General features: G+C 39.4%; 1 protein-coding gene across 6 annotated transcripts in view; it reads right to left on the reverse strand.

The window, feature by feature from the left end:
- Positions 1-19,836, reverse strand: part of RGS5 (regulator of G protein signaling 5) — a 145,502-nt gene extending 125,666 nt beyond the window's left edge. For 5 of the 6 annotated variants that reach the window (XM_069094677.1, XM_069094674.1, XM_069094673.1 and 2 more), the window contains exon 1: positions 19,684-19,836. In XM_069094677.1, coding sequence (XP_068950778.1) covers positions 19,684-19,727 — 44 coding nt within the window. In that variant the 5' untranslated portion in view covers positions 19,728-19,836. The remainder of the gene's footprint in view (positions 1-19,683) is intronic. The other variant, XM_069094675.1, reaches the window with a different exon arrangement.
- Between the last annotated feature and the right edge of the window lie 1,805 nt (positions 19,837-21,641).

A 21,641-nucleotide genomic window follows, 5' to 3' on the forward strand; every position in this document is an offset into this window, starting at 1 on the left:
TCTCTCTCTCTCTCTCTCTCTCTCTCTCTCTCTTTTAGCAATCGGGGTTAAGTGACTTGCTCAAGGTTACACGGCCAGTTATTATTTCTGGGTGTGGTGCTGAGTGTCTGAGCCCAGATTCGATCCCCAGGTCGTCCCGACACTGGAGCCGGTGCTCTCACTCGCTGAGCCGCCTGGCCGCCCCTCACCCCATCTCTTGACCTTAGTGCCCTTTCTAGAGAATAAAGAGGTATGTATGTGCTGTACTCTGGGAGGGAATAAAATGAGGTGGAGGCAGCCACTAAGCCAGGGTTGGGAGTGTGTCAGCGTTGGAGTGGCCTATGCTAATGTTCCTCTTTGGGTCCAGCAGCCCAGCTGGAGATGAGGCTGAGGAATGAGTTGGGGACAACCTGGGTTTCATGAGTCCAGATGAGGGGAGGCTGCATAAGGGGGATGGAGCAGCTGTGGTAACCAGCCTTGCCTCTTATCCTTCCTCACAGAAGCCTGATGACCCCTCCTTCATCCCCCACCCACCTTTGTGACCCCTGGGATCTTCAGGCTCCACCTGCGTAGAACAGCTAGGTGGTGAAGTAGATAGAACACTGGTCTTAGAGTCAGGAGAACCTGAATTCAAATTTGCTTCATATAGTTACTAATTGTGTGACCCTGGGCAAGTCACTTAACCCTGTTTGCCTCACTTTCTTCATCTGTAAAATGAGCTGGAGAAGGAAATGACAAACCACTCCAGTACCTTTGCCAAGAAAACCCCCAGTATGACCACAAAGTATTAGACATGACTGAAACAACTGTTTAGGCAGCTAGGTGACTCATTGGATAGTGTGGCAGGCCTGAAGTTAGGAGAACCTGAGTTCCAATCTGATCCCAGATACTTACTAGCCCTGTGACTCTGAGCAAGTCATTTAATCCTGTTTGCCTCAACTTCCTCATCTATAAAAGACTTGGAGAAGGAATGGCAAACCACTCCACTATCTTTGCCAAAAAAACTACAAATGAAGTCACAGAGTTGGACATGACTGAAATGTCTTAGAAACAACAGCAACAAAATGGGCCTGACAACACACTCTCTGAGACCCAGCCCATATCTGGAGAGTTTCAATTTCAAGTTGACTGAAAGTAATGATTTTTTTTGGCTACAGCAAATTTAATAGTCTACTAAGCTTATAGAAGGGTCGAAATCTTTACTGGTGGTGGAGGGAGTACACACATCATTTGCATGGGAGATTCCTGGAGAATTAAGATATTAAAACAATCTTATAGTCAGGGATGTACTGGTAAATGTTTAAAAACCAACTCTCCAAAAAAAATGACACACTTTTAATCTCTATTATTCACATTTCTCCATCATTTTCTTAAGACAATCAACACAAGAAATCAAACCCTGATTTGTATCATCTTCCATCATTTGTATTATTTCACTAAAAATGTGGGCATCATCCCAGCACACCCTTCCTTAGACTTCAAGCCTGTTGGACTCCCAATCTGAAATAAATTTTTTTTCCATCATACCAATGGGGGAAAGGCAAGGCAGAAGAGGCTATGGAAAGTCTTACTTCTTCATCCCTTCCACAATTGTCCATAAGGAACATTCGCTTTTCAGTATTTATTCATTTGTAATGTTAAGTGCTGATAAAAAAGAGAAATAAGAGTGGTCTTCTGTAATAGTAATGAAATTTGAAGTTCCTTTTGTATTGCTAAGCTGAGACATACTTAGCACTTAGAAATTAATCAAGCCTCTGTTAAAGAAACAGAAGGTATGAACCCCTGTTGCTGACATAACAGGAAGGGGTTGGCTGAAATAGGAAGGAGCTAATGCCTTATTAGCTAGGTATTATATACATATATACATATGTATATAAGGAGAAGTCCTTGCTGGGTCAGACAGATCTTCTTGGAACAAGCTTCCTGGAGGTAGAAGTTGCTGCCGCCAGGGAGACTAAAGAGGAAAGACCCCTAGGCTGGAGAGAATGATTTTGATTTTGAAAAGGTGGATGGAGTGATTTTGATTCTGAGAGCCAGCTGAAACTTCTACTGAGGATATCCAAGGGCCAGTCAGAGCTGAGGGTCAGCTGGAGCTGCAACAGACTGAGGAAGCATGTCTGTGGTGCTGGTACTTTGCATGAACCTGTTGGTGGCTTTGTTAAGCCTTGACTTCCCATGAACAGGGACTTTGAAGGATTTAAGGTGGACTGGATGCTGTGAGCTTCTGTGTGGTACAGGAAGTACTTGGAGAGCTAGACAAGGACCTGGGAGCTGTCTGTCTTTGAATCGAGGTGACAGTTTGGTGAATCCAGGTAGGATCTGGGACCATGGAAGGGGATCTGAGAGACCACCCTGAGTTAAGCTGAAAGAAGACTTTACTTGGATACTGTGTACTGACTTAGAAATAGTAATTTACTAGTGACCTAGGGGTGGAGGGCCTGTGTATTTTCTGATGATTGAATAAGTGAATGATGACTGAATAAGTGACTGATTAAGTTAACTTAGTGTGCCCCATGAGTGGAGAACTTTGACTGTTGTACATTGTTTCCCTTAAGGAGGCAAACCTCCTTAAGGATGATTGAATAATTGAGTTGATTGAATGATTGATTGACTAAATGATTATACTTTGTTGAAAACTTTGTGACCACTGTGGTGAAAACTATGTGGCCATTTTAGTGATAAAGCTGTTGTGAATGCTCTTTTTTTTAATTTTCTGTGATAAGTTGTAACGTGAATGCTGTACCTTGATTTTCTGTGAATGTTTTGCTTTGACTGATTATTGAATAAATAGTGTTATTTTAATAAATAATGCTTATACTATGTAATCAGAACCTTGAAAACTGTTCATAGCATCCATCCTTTGGAAAGCTGCTAGTGCATGGCTTTACATCTCCCCTCCCCCCCCCCATTTAAATTATGTGTTGTTTCAAAGAAAACCTTCCCTGGCCCATCATAGTACAGTTAGGGTTTGAAGCCAAATTATGGCATGCAAACAGCTTCTTTCCTTTAAGTACGGAGTACCTGTGCTCCCTAAATCACCTAGAATGTTAGACACTTGGAATGCTTAAAGGGACCTTTGAGACAATCTATTCCAACCCTGTAATTTTACTGATGAGGAAACTGACATCTAAGTAGGTGGGATGACTAGCCCACTGAAAGAAATGATTATCAAATAACAAATTATTGGGGAGATCCCAAACCTTTCCCAAAAATTTATCCTACCTAGATTATCTTATCTAGGTGGAATTGTTGCCCCACCCAAATAGAAACCTTACAAAGATTTTAATCTAAGGTGAATTCTGGCCCATTGTGTTCTCCTGTCAACAAGTTTGGGCAGTCAGGCAAATATTTTGATTAAATTGTGCAAGGCTGGGGGTGATCTAGAAGTAAATGATATAATCAAAGTCACATCCTCCAGCCCCTCATTACAATAGGTCCACTTCTCATTATAATATCCATCCTTCTCATTATTTGTCAACCAATAAAAGTTGATTGTCATCTGACAGAACACTCACTATTCCAAAAGCATATAAGCATCAAGAAGTGGCCATGATTCCTCTTTGATGGTCGGGAAGACAATAAATGCTTTTTGTTTACCACTTGCTAGCTGTGGCTGATAAAACTGGACATAAATTTATGCAGAAATTTTGTCTCTTGGTATTTATTTTACTCTACTTACCATAGTCATACATGGAGTTAATGGCAAAGGTCAGACTTGAAATGAGGTCTTAGGACTTCAAATCCTCTGATCTGTTCCACCATGATTAGAGAGAGAATCACAAAGTTAAAGACTTAAGAGATTGAAGAGACCAGAGAGGTAATTTAGCTCAACCCCACCTAATTTTACAGAGAAGGAAACTGAGGTCAAGATAGGTTAAATGATGTTTCTTGTACTTTTAGTTCAAGTTATAATGAAGTTAGATCTTTTTCTTATGATCTTTAGAGAAAAACTGAAAATCGTATGAGGAATTGATTAAAGATAAAAGATAAAATTCTACCAAACTATAATTCTTATACCACTTCACCTTATTAGTCTTCAGTTTTCACACCTGTAAAATGAGAGCATCAAATCTGGTTGTCTCTAAAGACCCTTTCTTTTCTAACATTCTGTGATTCTTTCTACAAAAGGGAAATAGGTTGGTCAGACAACCTACCAAGAGGCAGGCCCAGAATACAAAGCAAACTTCAGGAAAAGTTCTGGATTAGTGACACAAGGCTCAGTTGCAGGCTTTGGAAATAATTTTCCCAGATGGTCAGCAATAATAGGACACACAGTTCACCTTTTTTTTTTTTTTCTTTTCAGTCTAAGAAATACTGTTAGTCCATTTTTTTTTCTGAGAACTGATTGAAACTTGAAAGAAGGGGAGGAAATTGAAGACCTCTTATCTCTTGGCCCCCAGCCCTAATGCAGTTCGTGTCCATAATGACTAGCTCTGGCTGAATTAATTAGTGCTCCTTTCTCTGGAGTTCTGCAACTCAAACACCATTAAGACTGGTCCCCAAAATTAAATATATTAATTCCCTGGAAATAATTCTTTCAGAATACTGTTTGGTCCTTCCTAGAGATAGGGAATGGGTTACTTGAGTGAGGCAATAACCTGCAGTAGCATGATGGGAAAAGAAAAATTTAGTTTCAGAAGTCTCTGTTCAAGTCTTGGTTCTGCTATCTGGGTGGCATTGAATAAACTGCTTACATAGTCTATAGTAACATTTCCTTGTGGCTAAAATGAGAGAGTTGAATTAGAAAAGTTCTTTGCAATAGCCTTTAACCTGTAGTCTGTGATCTTGTTTGTTTGTTTGGTTTATTTATATTCTGGTAATACTTTATAACTGGTCTTCATTGTATTGTATTCCTATAGATTTTACTCAGTGGATGTTCTGAGGAGTCCAAAGGCTTCACCAGCCTGCCAAAGGGGTTCAGAACATAAAAAAGGTCAAGAATCACTCTTCCATGACATCTCTAAAATCTCTCCATCTTTGTATTTCTACCAGACAATTGATGCTAGGAAAAGTAAGTATCAAGTACTGGCCTCCTATAATATTATATAGGGTAAGTTTAAATAGTCTCAAAGTTAAAGTGGTATTTTATTTGATTGTGAATTTAAGTCTAAAAACGGTTTCTTTGTTAAACAAGTTGGGACAAAGTCACCTAAGAACTCTTGGAATCTAGGAATTCCTGGAATTGATCTGAAGGCTAAGGGATACCATCTTTAGGAAAACATGAAGACCTTGCCTTTTCAGTTTTTCTCCCTAACTTCCAGAAACTTTAGCTTAGTTCCAGGAACTAGCTTCAAAAAACAAACAAAAAAGATCAGATTAACTCTAACCCTAATCATAGACATTCTTTCCCTTTCTTTAATTTAAAGGTGATTCCTGGATCTAATTCCCTAAAAAAATGAAATTATGGGTCTTAAAAAACACCCTGAAAACATTTATATAATCTTCTAAGGCTTACAAAGCTCTTTACATGTATTATCTCCTGTGATTCTCATGAAAAAGGTGTGAAGGAGGTGCTATTATTATCTGCATTTTGTAGATAAGGAAATTAATGTTCATCTAAGTTAGTGACTGTTCTAGGGTCACATACTCTAGTTTCTAAGGCAGTATTCAAACCTAGGTTTTCTAGTCCAGGACTCTTATCTACTAGGGTGAAAGAAATTAAACTCATCAGTCTTGTGTAAGCAAAAACCTCCTTTCAGACTTAGATTGGGAATGCCCACCTTTTTCCCCTTCCAACAGATCAAGAGGTAGAAGGACATTTGCCAGGGAGTTAAAGCTCTTTTCAAAAACCTGGGAGCTCAACTCTCTAAGTTACCCCTTACCCCCAGGGATGCTGAGAAAAGAACAATAAGTTAAGGTAACCAAGGTCTAGCTGTACTAATGTTGGTCACAGGGAGTAGAGATTCCCGGTGACTTATACTTGAACAGGGAGGAATTTCCTTTGGGGAAGGGAGCATGACATTTGATTTCTCACAAAGGTTCAGTGTCCTTGTCTGGTCACATAGAAGTGTCTTGCCTGAGAGGTGCACTGTTTGGGTTTGCAACTCATTATCAACAGCTGTTCAATGCTGGATTTTTTTTTAATTTTTGGGAGGTGGGTTAGGATAGAGAGGTTGCTTTAGTTTTGTTTGTTTTGAGGGGGGAGGCGAGGCAGTCAGGGTTAAGTGACTTGCCCAAGGTCACACAGCTAGTGTCAAGTGTCTGAGGCCAGATTTGAACTAAGTTCCTCCTGACTTCAGGGTGGGTGCTCTATTCACTGCACCACCTAGTTGCCCCTTTAGTTTTAATCTTACAAGAATAGGTATTGTCCAGACTATGGTTTTCCATTAGCTGGATACCTCAAGCTCATTCTTGATTATTATATACCTTGGATAGATAGCATAAATGGATAATGATGTCAGCTTAGAATGAAACAGGACGATGCATCTGGGCTATGTTGCACACAGAAGATTGTGGAACTTTAATGACTTCAATCCTCTCCCTGAAATGAAGGTCTATGTATTTAATCACAATATTTAACCTATATTAATTTACAGCTTTGAGTCATGAAATAAAATTGGTGGCATGCTAGTAAATGTTTAACAATTGTCCTTAAAAAGTACACCTCAATTACTTTTAAGTTTAATCTACACTATTAAAATTGTCTCTATTACTTCAGTCTAGAAAATCAATAAAATAATAAATCAAGTCCTGATTTGTAGTATTTCCTGATTTCCAGATGTAAATGCTGACACTGGAAATTTAATAACTAGCTCTCTGAGCTGGTTTGAGATGACTTCAGCAGACCCCTGACAATAATGAACACTCAGAGGGCAATGGAAAGGCACAGGATGAATGTACACAGGATGCAGCACATGAATAAGGAATTACAAAGAAGAACTGTTGTAAAGGATGTTTATTATCAAAGAAATGAATGATAATATAAATATGTATGTGTATATATATGCACATTATGTATATATTATATAAATATATATAGAGAGAGAGGGACAGGGAGAGAGGGAGGGAGACAGGCAGAGAGGCAGAGAGGGAGAGAGAGAGGGAAGGAGGGAGACAGGCAGAGGCAGAGAAGAAGAGAGGGAGGGAGACAGGCAGAGAGGGAGAGAGGGAGAGTGTGTCAAATGGGTGACTTAGGATGAAAAGGATTATTTAACCCATGTACACCACTGGTATCATTACTCATTTTGTGAAGAGAACTAGAAGCCACGGAAGGTCCCTTAACATGTTGGGGGATCCTCTATAGTCAGTAACCCACAGGGTAGGCAGATACAGATGAGCAGTGTTCTGCATCATGAAAAGAAACATTGACATTAATGAAATCACAGACTCATCCAAGTATGTGAGTAATACTGCATGACCTATTTAAGTTCTTATTTAAATAAAACTTATTTTCAGAAAGAGGGGAGGAAAAGAAAAAGGAATGAGAAAGAGGCAGAGACACAGAGAGACACAGAGAGACTGACTCCTGAGACAGTGGGGCTGTTGGGTAAGCATCATATGACTGATTCAAAAGACCCTCCTTGTTCTTAACCCAGATTTTAGCCTGGGATTTGTGAACTTAAACAAACAAGCAAACCATTTTAATGACATCGTATTTCAATATAATTTGCTTCCTTTGTAATATTATGTATTTAATTTAATTCATTGAAACACTCTGAGAAAGGAACTGATTCATTGGCTTCATCAGATTGCCATGGAGTTCATTGACACACACACAAAAGATAAAGAACCCCAGCTTTAAGCATGTTTTATTTTTGCCTAGTTTCAGAAGATATCTGAGGTAAGCCTACAATTGAATAGGAGGGGGAGGGAGGCTGGGTTGCATTTGAGTAACTGCAGAGTGTTTCCAAGATCCCAGGCTGCTTCCGCCCACCGAAGCACATTTTTCTTACACCCACATTCTCCCTTTGATGCTATGGTTCTAGGAATCATCAAATAGTCCAGTCCCAAGAAGAATCACAATGGCTCATGATTTGAAGGGTGACAGAGAATTGCAAGGTGGGTATAAGGAAGTTGCAGCATATTATCTATATTGATGAAATGACAGATTCATCATTGAAGTAGCAGATGTATCAATTCCAAAGAGGGCAAAAGAATTGACAAGGCTTTACTAATTCCTAGTTTTGCAGAGATCCATATAAAATGTCTTTTCATACTCTATATTGCCTTAGGTGGGGTGCTACTAAAACGATGTGACTGATTCCACAGACCACACACTGATTATCCAACCTCTGCCCTCTACTATTACTACAAGGAATCTAGGACTTTTCTTCATTGTGGTATTGAAAAAAAAAAGATGAACAAATGAAAAAAAGCGTTTAATAAGTGCTTACTTTGTTCTAAACACTGTGCTAAGCCCTGGAGATACAAACACAAAGTAAACATAGTCTCTGTCCTCAAGGAATTCACATTCTAGTAGGGAAATTTCCTGTATTCTAGGAGTGGTGGCCAGAGGGGGCCACTTTGGTCTGGAAAGTTATGAGAATAGTAACTGATGCCCTAAGAGCACAGATTGACACATGATCCATGGCAAAGTTGATTTGAATATGGTTCACTGGTTACAGAACCTAAAATGATGGTGTCAGGGGTAGGAGGAGATAGTAAAATTCCATTGCTGAGGCCATGGGGGGAAAATATTGTTGTTCACTTGTAACAATCATGTCTTCTTCTTTGTGATCCCATTTGGAGTTTTCTTGGCAAAGATACCGAAGTGGTTTGCCATTTCCTTCTTTAGCTCATTTTACAGATAAACTGAGGCAAACAGGGTTAGGAGACTTATCCAGGGCTATGTAGCTATTAAGTGTCTGAGGTCAGATCTGAATTCACAAAGATGAATCTTTCTGAGTCCAGGCCCACTGCTCTATCCATTGTGCTACCTAGCTGCCCCCCATGGAAGAAATAGTCAGACAATATACAGTGAAATAAAACATAGTGATTGGATTTTCCTGAAATAGTCTGGGAAAGGTAGTCACCAGTCAATAGGAAAGGGATTCAAGGGCAGAAATTCCTCTAAGTTTTGGTGTCTGATGCGGGTGGCAAGGTGGTAGAGACCTGTCCCTGTCCTTTTTTTCCATGCTCTGTCTCCAGCAAAATACATCAGTTACAGAGATGAGCTATTTAACAACTGGCTAGGGATGATGGGGCTAGAGCCTGGGAAGGAGGAGTGGGAAGGGAATAAGATCAGACATTCACACCATATACTATTAAATTTAATCTGCATTGTTAACATTTCTGTCCTTCATTTCCTTAAGTCTAGACAATCAACAAAACAATCAAGCCCTGATTTGTAGCATTTACTGGTTTCTAATGTGTGAAAGCTCACACTAAAAATGTAACAATCAGGAAGTATGGCTAGGACTGACTCCAGCTCTGTTGAACAAATGCATCACCTTTTAAGCAAGCATCTGCAAACAGCGCAGAACAGGGTAATCAATTAGGTTCCAGAAACACAACCCAGATAAAAACCATGAGCTGTCTGTGGTGGTGATTATAGATAGCCCTTTAAGAAGACTATGACCAGAGGCTCTAGCAACATTAGCAGCAATTGCTTTAGATTTAAGGTTTGTAGAATATTTCCTCTAAATCATTTGTAATTAGAGAAATACAAATTAATAGAACTGAGGTGTCACTTTACAACTGTCAGATTGACAAACATGACAGAAAAGAAAAATGACAAATGCTGAAGAGGACCTGGAAAAATTGGGACACTAATGCACTATTGGTGGAGTTGTGAATTGGTCCAACCATTCTGGAGAATAATTTGAAACTTTATCCAAAGGCCTATAAAACTTCATAGCCTTTGACCAAGGAACATCACTACTAGGTTTGTATTTCAAAGAGATCAAAGAAAAGGGGAAAGTATCTGTTTTTATGGGAGCTCTTTGTGGTGGCAAAGAATTTGATATTGAAGGGATGCCCATCAACTGGGGAATGGCTGAACAAGTTGTGGCATTCATTTGTGATAAAATACTATCGTGCTATAAAAAAAAGAATGAGCAAGATGAATTCAGAAAAACCGGAGAAGATTTATATGAACTGATACAAAATGAAGTGAGAAGAACCAGGAGAACATTGTACATAGTATTATTATAAAAATGATCAATTTTGAAAGACTTAGTTATGCTGATCAATACAATGATCCAAGACAATTAATTTCAAAGGACTCAGGATGAAAATTGCTATCTACCTCAAGAAAAACCTGATACACTCTAAATGCAGATTGAATCATATTTTTTTCCTTCCTTCCTCCCTTTCTCCCTTCTTTCCTTCCTCCTTCCCTTCCCCACTTCCTTCCTTCTTCTCTCCTCTTTATTTTGCAGTGTCTAATATAGTAATGTGTTTTGCATGGGGAAAAATTTATAGAGCATTTCCCTTAAAACAACCCTATAAGGTTGGTAATATGAGTATTTTTAAGGCTGAGACCTAAAGAAGCCAATTTGCCAAAGATCATATGGCTAAGCATGTGTAAGGGTTGGGCTGCCACCTCAAATATTTCAGTACCAAGGCTAGGGCAATTTCTTCTTCACTGTAGAACATCTATATAAATCTATAAATATCCTTGTATATATAATCTATCTGATATATCTAATATCCCTAATATAGCTATATATTAAATTTATAAATATCTCTTCCACTGAAAGTGGAAAAAGGTTCCCACCAGCCTGCCTATGCACCGTAGGAGCCTTTTCTCTCCAGATGGTCTGGTCCTTTGATACAGCATGGAATCTCAAAGAGCTGAAGCCCTGAATGAACCATCCTCCCCTCCCTGCCTTTGGATTTTAGGAGAAAAAAAAAAACAAAAGCAAACACATTTGCTATATTCATATATATATACAAACCAAATAGATCCTTCAACTTCTAGAATAACACAAATCCAACCCACCATCATATACCACCTTCTTCCATATCATTACAGTTATTAGTTATCTGCACATTTAAAAAAAACCTGTTATTTCATCAGGATTGGGAGTTTCTACTGAGGAATTTTCTATCCTGATGCAGAATCACCTTCTTTAATAATAACAATAGCAGCATTCATGTATCAGTTTAAGGTTTTCAAAGTGCTTTACAAATAATATTTCACTTTATCCTCATAACAGCCTGGGGAGATTGATGCTTTTATTATCCCACTTTTACAAATGATGAAATGAGGAAAACTGAGGTAGACAGAGGTTAAATAACTTGTTTAGGGTCACACAGAGAGGATGGAATTGAACTGAAGTGCTCCTGACTTCAGGTCCAGCATTCTCTTCACTGAGCTACCTAGTTACCTATAGGTAAGTTGTAGTTTAATTTCATAGAGTTGCTTGGTGACACTGAGAGGTTAAAAGTGATTTTGCTCAAGGTCTCCCAGCTAGCACATGACAGAGGGAAGAATGGAACTCAGGTCTCCCTGAATCTGAGGTCAGCTCTCTAGTCACTTAGTCCTACTGTGTCTCTCATCTATATCATATAATGCTGAAGGTCAGAACAATATTCCTAAAATCCTATGAGGTAGTAAATCAATTGTATTTACTATATTCTCCTAAGGCAGGAAATTTGACTGATATATTTCAGAAAAGTTTCCTCTATTGACAAGGGTTAGAACAAACAATTGGTGAGCTCTTGATTAATCAGATTAATTTCCACTCCTTGAACTTTCTGTTTTACCAGAATAGGTCTCTATGGAGCAATAATAGGGAGGCATCATGGGAGAAGTACTGGTTCAGGAGTTTGAGGACTTAGGTTCAAATCTCACCCACGATACTTATGACCTCTGTGACCTTGGACAAGTTTTAGGATCCTCATCCAGGAAATTAAAGGTGCCTTGAGGTCCCACTAGCTCTAGAATGATAATTCTATAATACACATGCGCACACTTATGCCTTCCCTCTCCTGACTCTAGACTCAGATGTTGCTCCTTGCACACATCTCTGAAAAGCCTTCAGGTCTTTGTGAAGCTCTGACTTCTTATTTCCCAGAGCTGTCATTTGCTGATGCTAGGGCAGGATGCTGAAACTAGGTATCCATCCCCTTCCTATAACTAGCCCAACTGCAACATTCCTAACAAGTAGTCACCTAATTTGCATTTAAAGTGATGGAGAACTCAGTACTCTTTAGAGTAGCTCATTCTATGTTGGACAGCCCTAATTGTTAGGAAGTTTTTCCTTAGGCTGAGCTCGATTTTACTTCCCTTTCATTTTCATGTCTTGGTTCTGCTCCCACACCCCCAGTGTCAAGCAAGATAACTCTTAAAGAATATTGGAGCAGGAAGAGACCAGAAATATAATCAAGTCTGACCTAGAGATTAAAATGAGACTTAGAAAAGAAAGGTGACTTGGTGTCACACACACAAGGAAGGCAGCTAGGTTGGCAGCATCGTGCATAGAGCACTGGGTCTGGAGTCAGGAGGACCTGAGTTCAAATATGACCTTAGGCACTTAGTATCTATGTGACCTTTGGTAAATCACTTCACCTCTGCTTGCCTCAGTTTCCAGAGCTGTGAAATAGGATAATAATAGCACCTACCTCCTCAGGAAGTTGCAAAGATCAAATGAAATTATATCTGTAAAGCATTTAGTATAGCACCTGGCACAGAGCCTTAGGTATTTACTGTTTGCTCTCTGTCCCTTAGGGGGGAAACAGAGGCTCAAACCCAGGTCATAGAACTCCAAGTCTCGTATTGTCATTCCACTCCACCATGGTGTCTGCCAGCCACACGGTGGCAAATATTTCACAGAACTTCAGATTCTTTGAGTTCGATGGAACTTCAGAAGCCATCAATAAATCCAACTCCCACCTGAATGAGAATGCCCTTTATAGTATCACAGACAAGTGGTCACTCAGGTTCTGGTTAAAGTTCGATGGAAGTAGGGATAATGCACTGATTCCTAAGGTTGCTTATTCTATTTGAGGACAGAGCAAATTCATAGGGAATTTTTCTTTTTCTTGTTGAGTCTTTTCAGCCATGTCTGCCTCTTCATGACCTTATTTGGAGTTTTTTTGGCAGAGGAACTGAAGAAGTTTTCCTTTTCCTTCTCCAACTCACCTGAGACAAAGATATTAAGTGACTTCCCCAAGGTCACACAGCTAGTAAGTATCTGAAGCCAAATTTGAACTCAGGTCCTCCTGACTCCAGACCCAGTGCTCTATTCATGGCACCACCTAGCTGCCCTGAGTTATTCTCACAAGCCTAAGTCTGCCTCTACAACTTTCACCCTTTGCTTCTAGTTCTGCTCTCTGGGTCCAAACAGTACAAGTTTCACATGTCTTTCATGTGACAGCTCTTCAAATAATGAAATAACATCAGGTTTCCCACTGAGTCTTCAGGTTAAATATCTCCAGTTCCTTCAAATGATCTCCTGAAGTTTTTTATTGTATCCTTACTAAACATTCCCTTCTTTTTTGTCTTAGAAACAGGGTAGAGATGGGGAACTTATAATCATGTTAGGTTCAGGGGAAAGTCAGCAACCTTACAGAGAGAGAGTCTGGATCCCAACTCACATTGGAGTAGTAGAGGAAACAGCTAGAACAATGAGATGGGAAGGGTGAGTGCTGGGAGGAGGTGAAAACAGAGGAAAAGAGAGAACTTTGCAGCTGAGGTGTCTGCCAAGTCCGTGGTGGAGAGGTCAAATGTCACCACGTTTCACCAAGTGTCAAGGTTAAAGCAGGAGGGTAGGAGGATACTATGGCTGCTGAAGATATGGGGGGAAATGCTGAAATTCCATCTGTTTCAACACTATCATGTGGGGGTGGCGCATAGGGGAAGGAGAAGGCTGTTACGCCATGTCTTTCCCAAAGCAGACCTCCTTAGTATTCTCCCTCCTCCAAACTCTCTATAACATAGCTTTTACACAATCTGAACAGGATGTTCTTAGGGTGGAGGCGTCCAGGGACACGGTAAACGTGGCTAGAACATATGGAAGCCTGTACTGTGACTGCCTGAAAGGGTCCCCAACCCACAGAGAAGAAATAAGATCAGGCTTAAGGAGCTTTCGGAAATTGCTGAGTGGGAGCCTAGAGGAGACCAGAGATCATTTCTTTTTCTATGGGAGTAGTTTGTTTGACTTTGTCATTGTTTTTGTTCTGTTATTGAGCACTATACCAATACATGTAGAAAATTTGTATGATCCAAATACAGTAAAAGTAAGACCAGAAGAACTCCAGAACAAGGGTCCCTAGGTGCTGCTCTGAAGCACTGAGGATACTTGTCAGACATTCCACAAAGGTGTAGCAGATCATAGGACTCACAGATGTAGGGCTAGAATGGACTTCAGGGGCTAGCTATGTCAGCTTTTATCATTTTAAAGGGATGAGGAAAGGCAGGCCCAGAGAGGAGTAGTGATTTACCCAAAGTCACAGGGGAACTAAAGAAATAGAATCAAAATTCAAACCCGGGAGTTTTTGCTCCCACTGTACTAATCTGCTTCAATGTTTTTGAATTAAAAAAACATCTATATAAAAAACCTACATAAATCTATATAAGTATTCTGTTTCGGTATAAGATTAAATGTTTTTCATAATTTCTTCCTCCTGTTGCTTAGGGCAGAAGGCTGCATATACCATCAGATATCTAGTCTCTGTTTTTGCTTGACTGTTTTCCTTTGTTATAAGGAAGGAATCAGTAAAGGGGAAGGAGGAGGGGGAAGAGAATTAACCTGGGATTTCACTGATATATTAATATATTATAAATATATAATATTATTGGTTATGGGTGTCCATGTCATGCATTTCACAGAAGAAATACAGGATCAGTGGTCAAGGTGATATCTTAAGTCCTTTGCCTGCCGCAGGTGTGCTCTCTAAGCTACCTGTTAACTACGGAGAAGGTTTCTGGTCATCCTGCATTGTTGGAGGGAGATTTTTTCATCTGGGAAAACCAGAGAAATTCCACATCCATTCCCTTTCCCTTTCCCACTTCCACCTCTCCACTGATTCCTCCCTTGTAACAAAGGAAAACAGTAAAGCAAAAACAACAAAAAATATATTTCTGTAAATATTCTGTTTCAGCATATGATTAAATGTTTTGTTTTATTTTTTCCCATCTAAAGTCCCACTTTTTACAGGAAATATCACCTAGCTGCCTTATTTGGTATATAATTTATTTTGTTTATAGTATTTCCACGCTGTCTCTCCCAGTTGATTGTGACTTCCTCTCTAGGGACTGTCTTTTACCTTATTGTATCCCTAGAGTTTAGCAAGGTTCCTGGGGCATAGAAGGCGCTTAATAAATGTCGATTGATTAATTGACTGATTGAACTTATAAACAAAACAAATAAAAAAAACAACAATAACAAAAACTCTAAGGACTTAATTAAGTTTTCTGTCATCTCTTCATCTCTGTTTCTGTTTTTGTTTTGTAGCAATTTATGTCCCTTCCTCCCCCATAATTTTTCCATGCTTCTATAATTGAACTGCAGTCTTGTTTGCAATACAGTTTCACAATGTTTGGGACATAGCACAGCCAGTCCAATGATCAAGGAAGAAGGAGGGTTTAATTGAAAAGTGCCCTGGACTTAGAGTCTAGAGATCTGAGTTCAAATTCAAATTCTTCAGCTTGTTGTGGATCTTGAACAAATCACTTGTCACTCAGTGCCTCAGGCAACTCTCTAAAAGGAGAAGTTGCAGACTGAATCAATGGAAGGAGTTCAGATACATACAAAGGCAAACAGTAGATTTGAATTTAGGTCTTCCAGACTCCAGGTCCTGGATTGTATCTGTTACTGCATCACTTAGCTGCTGAATTCAAATCTGATCTCAAACACTTACTAGCTGTGTGACCTTGGGCTAGTCACTTAAGTTATGCCTGCCTCAGTTTCCTCATCTGTAAAATAGAGATAATTATAGCACTTACCCCCCAGGGTTGTTGTGAGGATAACATGAGATCATATTGGTAGAGTGGTTTGAAAACCTTAAAGTGCTATTTAAATGCTAGTTGTTGGTATTGTTGTTGTCACTGCTACGGCTACTACTACTACTGTTATTTCTGCTGCTGCTCCTACTATTACTACTATTGTTATTATGTATCATTGGAGAATTAATTCCCTATGTATATAAAATCACAGGTCTGGACCAACCCAAAGAAAAAACATCTGAACTCTACCTTGCTGTTATACACTAGGCTTGAGGCTAACCCTAACCTCCTACGGACAGCCCTCCATTTCTCCATCCTTAAGATTCATGATTCAACATGTCTGCCTCCCCTGTTCCAGTACTGAGACCCTAGTTTATTCTGGTTCCAACTCTGATTACCCAGGAGGTTACAGCTCAGCTTGATTCCTGTGGTACCTTTTCCTTTTCTTTTTCCTTTTTTTTTTTAATTTTAGCAGGAATTGGGGCCAGGAGGGAAGGCCATGAAGAATCTCTCTGCCAATATCAACTACCAATTCATCTGCAACTTAAGACTAGAGAAGATAAGTGGTTAGAAGCTGGATTCCCAACCCAGGCTTTTCCAACTACAAATTCTTTCTGACATTGACTCCTCTGGTTTCTTGTTGTTTAGTGCTGTCCCACTCTTCATGACCCCTTTTGGATTTTCTTGGCAAAGATACAGCTCACTTTACAGATGAGGAAACTGAGGCAACCAGAGTTAAGGGACTCATTCAGCTAGTACATCAATGGACCACAGCTTAAACTCAGGTCCCCTGATGTACTCCCTGCTCCCCATGTCCTGTTCCTTTGCAACAAGTATGTTTTTCCTGTGATTAGAGCTGGAAGGGATGGAAAACATTAAACCTAAAAAAACCTCATACAATGCCTTCATTTTATAGAGTTACTCATTTGTAAAACTGAGGTCCAAAGAGTATGTGTGTATATATATGTGTGTGTGTGTGTGTATACATATATGTATAATGATAAATAATTAAAAAACAAAAAATAAATCCTGGTTTATTTATTTATAAATCCTGTCCTTTTAATGATGTCACCAAAAAACAAAAACAAAACACCTGTCCGGTTTTGTAAAAGTAATAAAAATGATAGCTGCTATTTGCAAAATGGTTTTCTAAACAAACAAACAAAAAAAAAACCTGTGAGGTAGTAACCTCAGGTGTGATTATCCCCATTTTATGTTTTAGGAAGTTGAGAGTTTGCCCAGAGGCCATACAGGCTAGCTTCAGAGATGAGATCCCAGGTATGTTCAGATTACAAGTATAGCTTTCTTTCCAATCACCACCTTCATCACATTTCTCAAGGGTAAAGGAGAATAGCTACTTAAAATTACTCTGTAGTGAATTTGGAATTGGAAGGAACTGTGTTCAAATCCTGACTCTACTCCCTATGGAACCTCAGCATGTCACCTTTACTTTTAGGTTTTAGCATTTCTCATCTATAAAATGATAAAGTAAATTGAACTAGTGTTGTTCAAGCTCCCTTCTACCTCTAAGACCTGAATCAATGAAGGCAGGAATTTACATAGCTTTCATGTAATAAGTATATTAGCACAGACCCTCTCAACCTAGAAATTAATCCCTATGTCCTGGATCCAAACTGTCCACCAGTTTAAGAAGGTGATACCACCAACACTAAGTGGGAAAAGGTGCTCAAATTATCTCTGCCATAGAGCTAAAGGATGATAATGTTAGCCAGGATTAAAACCTAGAACTCCTCACTCAGTCCAATATTGGCTCAATAAACCATAAGGTTTAATTGCTACCTCTTGCTCATTTAAGAAAGGGTGCAGAGATACGATGGAGTGTTTATTAACAATTTAAATATCAAACTAACATTACAATTTTGGATCAAGGGTATCAAAAAATCAAAATACCATTGGAACTTTGATAAATCTCATTTCAAAGATTGGGAAAATGAATGTTTGCCTGGAAATAAATTGATTCATTATTCTATCAATTGATCAAGGACCAGCAATTTTATCAGTGTGGGAATGCTTGATTTCAAATCATACTTTGACACAATTTATCTATAATTTCTCAGATAAGTCTCAGGGAGTTGTCTGAGGATGAAGTTAGGTGGCTTATCTTTGGTCACACAGCTGGGGAGTCTCAGAAAAATTCAAATCAGATCTTCCTGACTTCACATCCAGCATCCTATTTAGAATAAGCTGCCACTCATTACTTTGTCATTTTAAGTAATTATAATATTGCTGGGAAAAATTGTAATTTAAAAGGTAAAGCTAAATTCTTGGAAAAGAAACAACAAATGTCTATTAAGCATTTAATGATTTAGATTGTAACATCAATTTAATAATATATACAAATAATTCAACGATAAATAGAAATAACTTAATAACAAATCACTTAAAAGGTCTATTAATCATTTGTATCCTTATATAATCTTGTATAGACATGGTCAAGGAATTTATAGCTATTGCTAAGTTGTGTCAAGATCATATAGCATTTTCTACAAACAACCAGAGGCAGCAATTTTATAAAAAGCAAAATGAAGGAACTATAAGGAGGGGGAAAAATCCACCAACATATCACAGTTCCTTGGGTGACTATTGCGTTAAAATTTCTAGAAGTTCAATGTCACATTCCTGCTTTTTAATAAAATCTGGATACTGCAAATTCTTGACATTCTCCATCTGAAGGCTGTACTGGCAAGGCCCCAAGCAAACCTGGAGGTGTATGTGGCTGCATTTACCTGAGAAAGTATGCCAGGTAAATAAATAAAATAAAAAGCTAATGCTATCTAAAAATACTCTGCAGGTCTAGATGGAGGGTCTGCTCATTACCAAACGTTTTTTCAGAGTTCTTCTGTTTTAAAGTCAACATCAAAACTGGGATGTCCAGCTTCCACTGAGTTCTAGAGCAAGATTTTCCTCTGTGCCGTCCCCCCACCTTTTTTTTTCCAGAACATTGTAGCAAACGCAACTCACATGGAGACAACTTCCCTCTCCCAGGTCTTAGGCTTTAGGGGTACAAAGAACGGTATTTTATCTTATTTGATCTTCATGACAACTCTCTTCAGAAAATCATGACAATACCTCCACATAGCACTTTTCTTATATTAACACAGTGAAGGCTAGATTTTACAGATGACAGTCATAGGTTTTTAGAGTTTAAAGTTACTTCAGTGGCCAGCTCATCCAATTTGTAATTGATTGAGAATCCATTTTCCATCATCTGTAACATGTGATCAATCCAGTCTTTCTTTGAAAACCTCCAGTGAGAGGGAATCCCACTTTCTCCCATTTAACTTGAATAGGTTTTACTTGTTAGGAATTTTGCCCTTACATCAAACCTAAATGAGAACAGGGAAACCTCACTCTCTCCCATTCAACTTTTGGTTAAGCATTATTTGTTAGGAAGTTTTCCCTTTTGTGAAACCCACATGAGAAAAGTAAGGTCCAGACTTGTCCAAGATCACTCAGCTGTCAAATATAAAAGCTGGGATTTACTAAAGGCAGAAGCTTGGTGCAGTGGGAAAAACTCTGACCCCAACTTTTTTCTGACATTTGTTAGCTGTTTCCTTATCTGTAAAACAAGAGGGTTGGACTAGATGGTTTCTGAGGTCCCTGTGATATCAAATCTACTAGCTCCACAACCCAGAGATAATATTATCTCCCATTTCTACTTCTCCTTCAAAACCCTCTGCTAAAGTTCATGTTGGTATTAGCTCCAAAAAGCGAATGCTGGAGTTTATTATGGCTTTGAGTCAGGCACAAATTAAACCTCTGCAAATCGCCCAGCTGCACCTAGGTATCCTGTCCACCCTTAGGCACTGACTGGGCAAAGCCTTTTTAGCCAAAGAAACTCAAGTTCTCACCTTTCCAGGCAGGATTGGGGCAGGGCTCCTAGTCCCTTGCACATTTTGACTTCCTGGGTTTTGAGCTCAAACTGTGAACAGGATGGTAGGAGTGCCCGAATTCAACTTCAGCACCGTCTGAGGCTGCCTTTGCCTCCTTTAGGAATATATAGAGGTTCTGTCCCAGCCCCTCTGTCATTGGTCTGGCCAATCAGTAGCTTTGGAGTAAATTGCTGGCTAGGGGGCATAGCCAGCTGTGCAAATAGAGCTGCTGCTGCAGCTGCTCCAGACAGAGAGGGAACAGAAGATCTGAGTAAAACAGTATCGCTTCATATGTTAGAGGCAAAGTATTAGTATTACCCAGTAAAGGGGATCTGTACTCAACTGCCACAAAGCCTTGGAGTTTTTCCTTCTTGTTGAAGGAAAGTATCCCAAAGTCTGTGAGTTACTAACTTCCAATTTTGGTTTCCTGCCTTCCCTCCACCCCTACTTTCCTTTGTGGAGCAGGGTTGGTCCTTAAACTCTTAAGGTGAATTTATCCTTAAAATGCCTCCTTGGGAAACCCAGCTTCCAGTCCTTTTCCTTGATAGCTTCTAGGCTGGGCAAACTCTCCCTAACTTGTCCTTTCATCCCCACTGCCTTTCATCTGGCAGACTCTCATTATCATTCTCTAGTTCATTCCTTCGGGGCTTATGGTGTCAACTTTCTAATCTTCTAAACTAAGCCCCATAATCTGCTAATGGAAAAAAATGCTAGAGGGGTGTTTAAAAGTCAGCATTGTATCTGAAGCCTTCTGGAGACAATGCCTAAACTAAGTTCCTAACCCCTAGGTAACTTTATTGCCTTAAATGTGAGTCAGAGTGGGAAAAAAAAAGTCTTTGGGACAAATAGCCTAGATCACACCAGGCAGTCTCACCTGGCTCTGAGGAGGGTTTGAATCAAGTATTGAGGTATCAAAAAAATATTTCTAAATGGAAGCAAGGAAGTAAAGACAGCCTCAAGGATCCGAATAAGGAGAGCTGAAGCAAAGCCAGGAGTTTGGGCTTTGGACAAATCCAGAAATGAGTGAAACCTGGGAGTCAATGTGGTGGTCGAAGCAGAGTCTGAGATCAGGAAGGAGAGAGGCAGCAAGGCATTGGAAAGGACATTGAGAAGTAGGCAGCATGGTATTGCCCTTGCTACTCAACAGTCAGAGGGCCTGAATTCAAATTCTATTTCCAACACTCCCTGTCACCTGACCTTTCTGGGCCTCAATTTCCTAACTTGTAAAAGGAAGAAATTGAACTGGATGGATTCTTTTCTATTTGAACCCTCAATCTATTTTCTTATGATTCCATGGTATTATATTAACAAATCAGTGCCCTTTCTGAGGAGTATAACCAGAATGGCAAGAGATCTGGAAAATGTGTTGAATAAACAATTGTTGACGGGTAGCAGGTTATTTAGCCTGGAGAAAAGAAGAAGATATGATAGCTATCTTGAGATATTCAAAGAGACATATGAAAGACAAAGCACACAAGCATAGTATTGTGGAAAACTAATTATACAATCTGGGTCTGTATCTTAGATCTTGTTTTAACTCTCTGTGTGAACTTGGGCAAGTACTGCAGTATTTCAGAGTTGGAATCATATGGCACAACATAGAGCCACAGAAAGAATCCCTTCAATAATACATATCCAACAAGAGATCATCCAGCCTGTCCCGGGAGATTTCCAATGACAGGGACCACTTTTTAAAGAGTTCAAAAGTTTGTTTGTTTGTTTGTTTGTTTGTTTGTTTAGATAAAGCTTAAATGTGCTTCTTGAAATTTGTATTTCTTTGCTCTAGTTCTGCCCTCCGAGGTCTAAAAGGACAAGTCTAATTTTGCTTTCATAAATGACCCCAGAACTATTATGTCATTATAAAGGGAGCTGAGCTGGTGTGGTAGAAAGAAGAGGGGACCTGGAATCAGGAGGACTTAAGTTCAAATCTGGCCTAG

The sequence above is a fragment of the Petaurus breviceps genome, unplaced genomic scaffold, assembly GCF_028583685.1.
Source record: "Petaurus breviceps papuanus isolate PSGF00001 unplaced genomic scaffold, PetGlider_PUasm1.0 220, whole genome shotgun sequence".
Classification (NCBI taxonomy): Eukaryota; Metazoa; Chordata; class Mammalia; order Diprotodontia; family Petauridae; genus Petaurus; species Petaurus breviceps.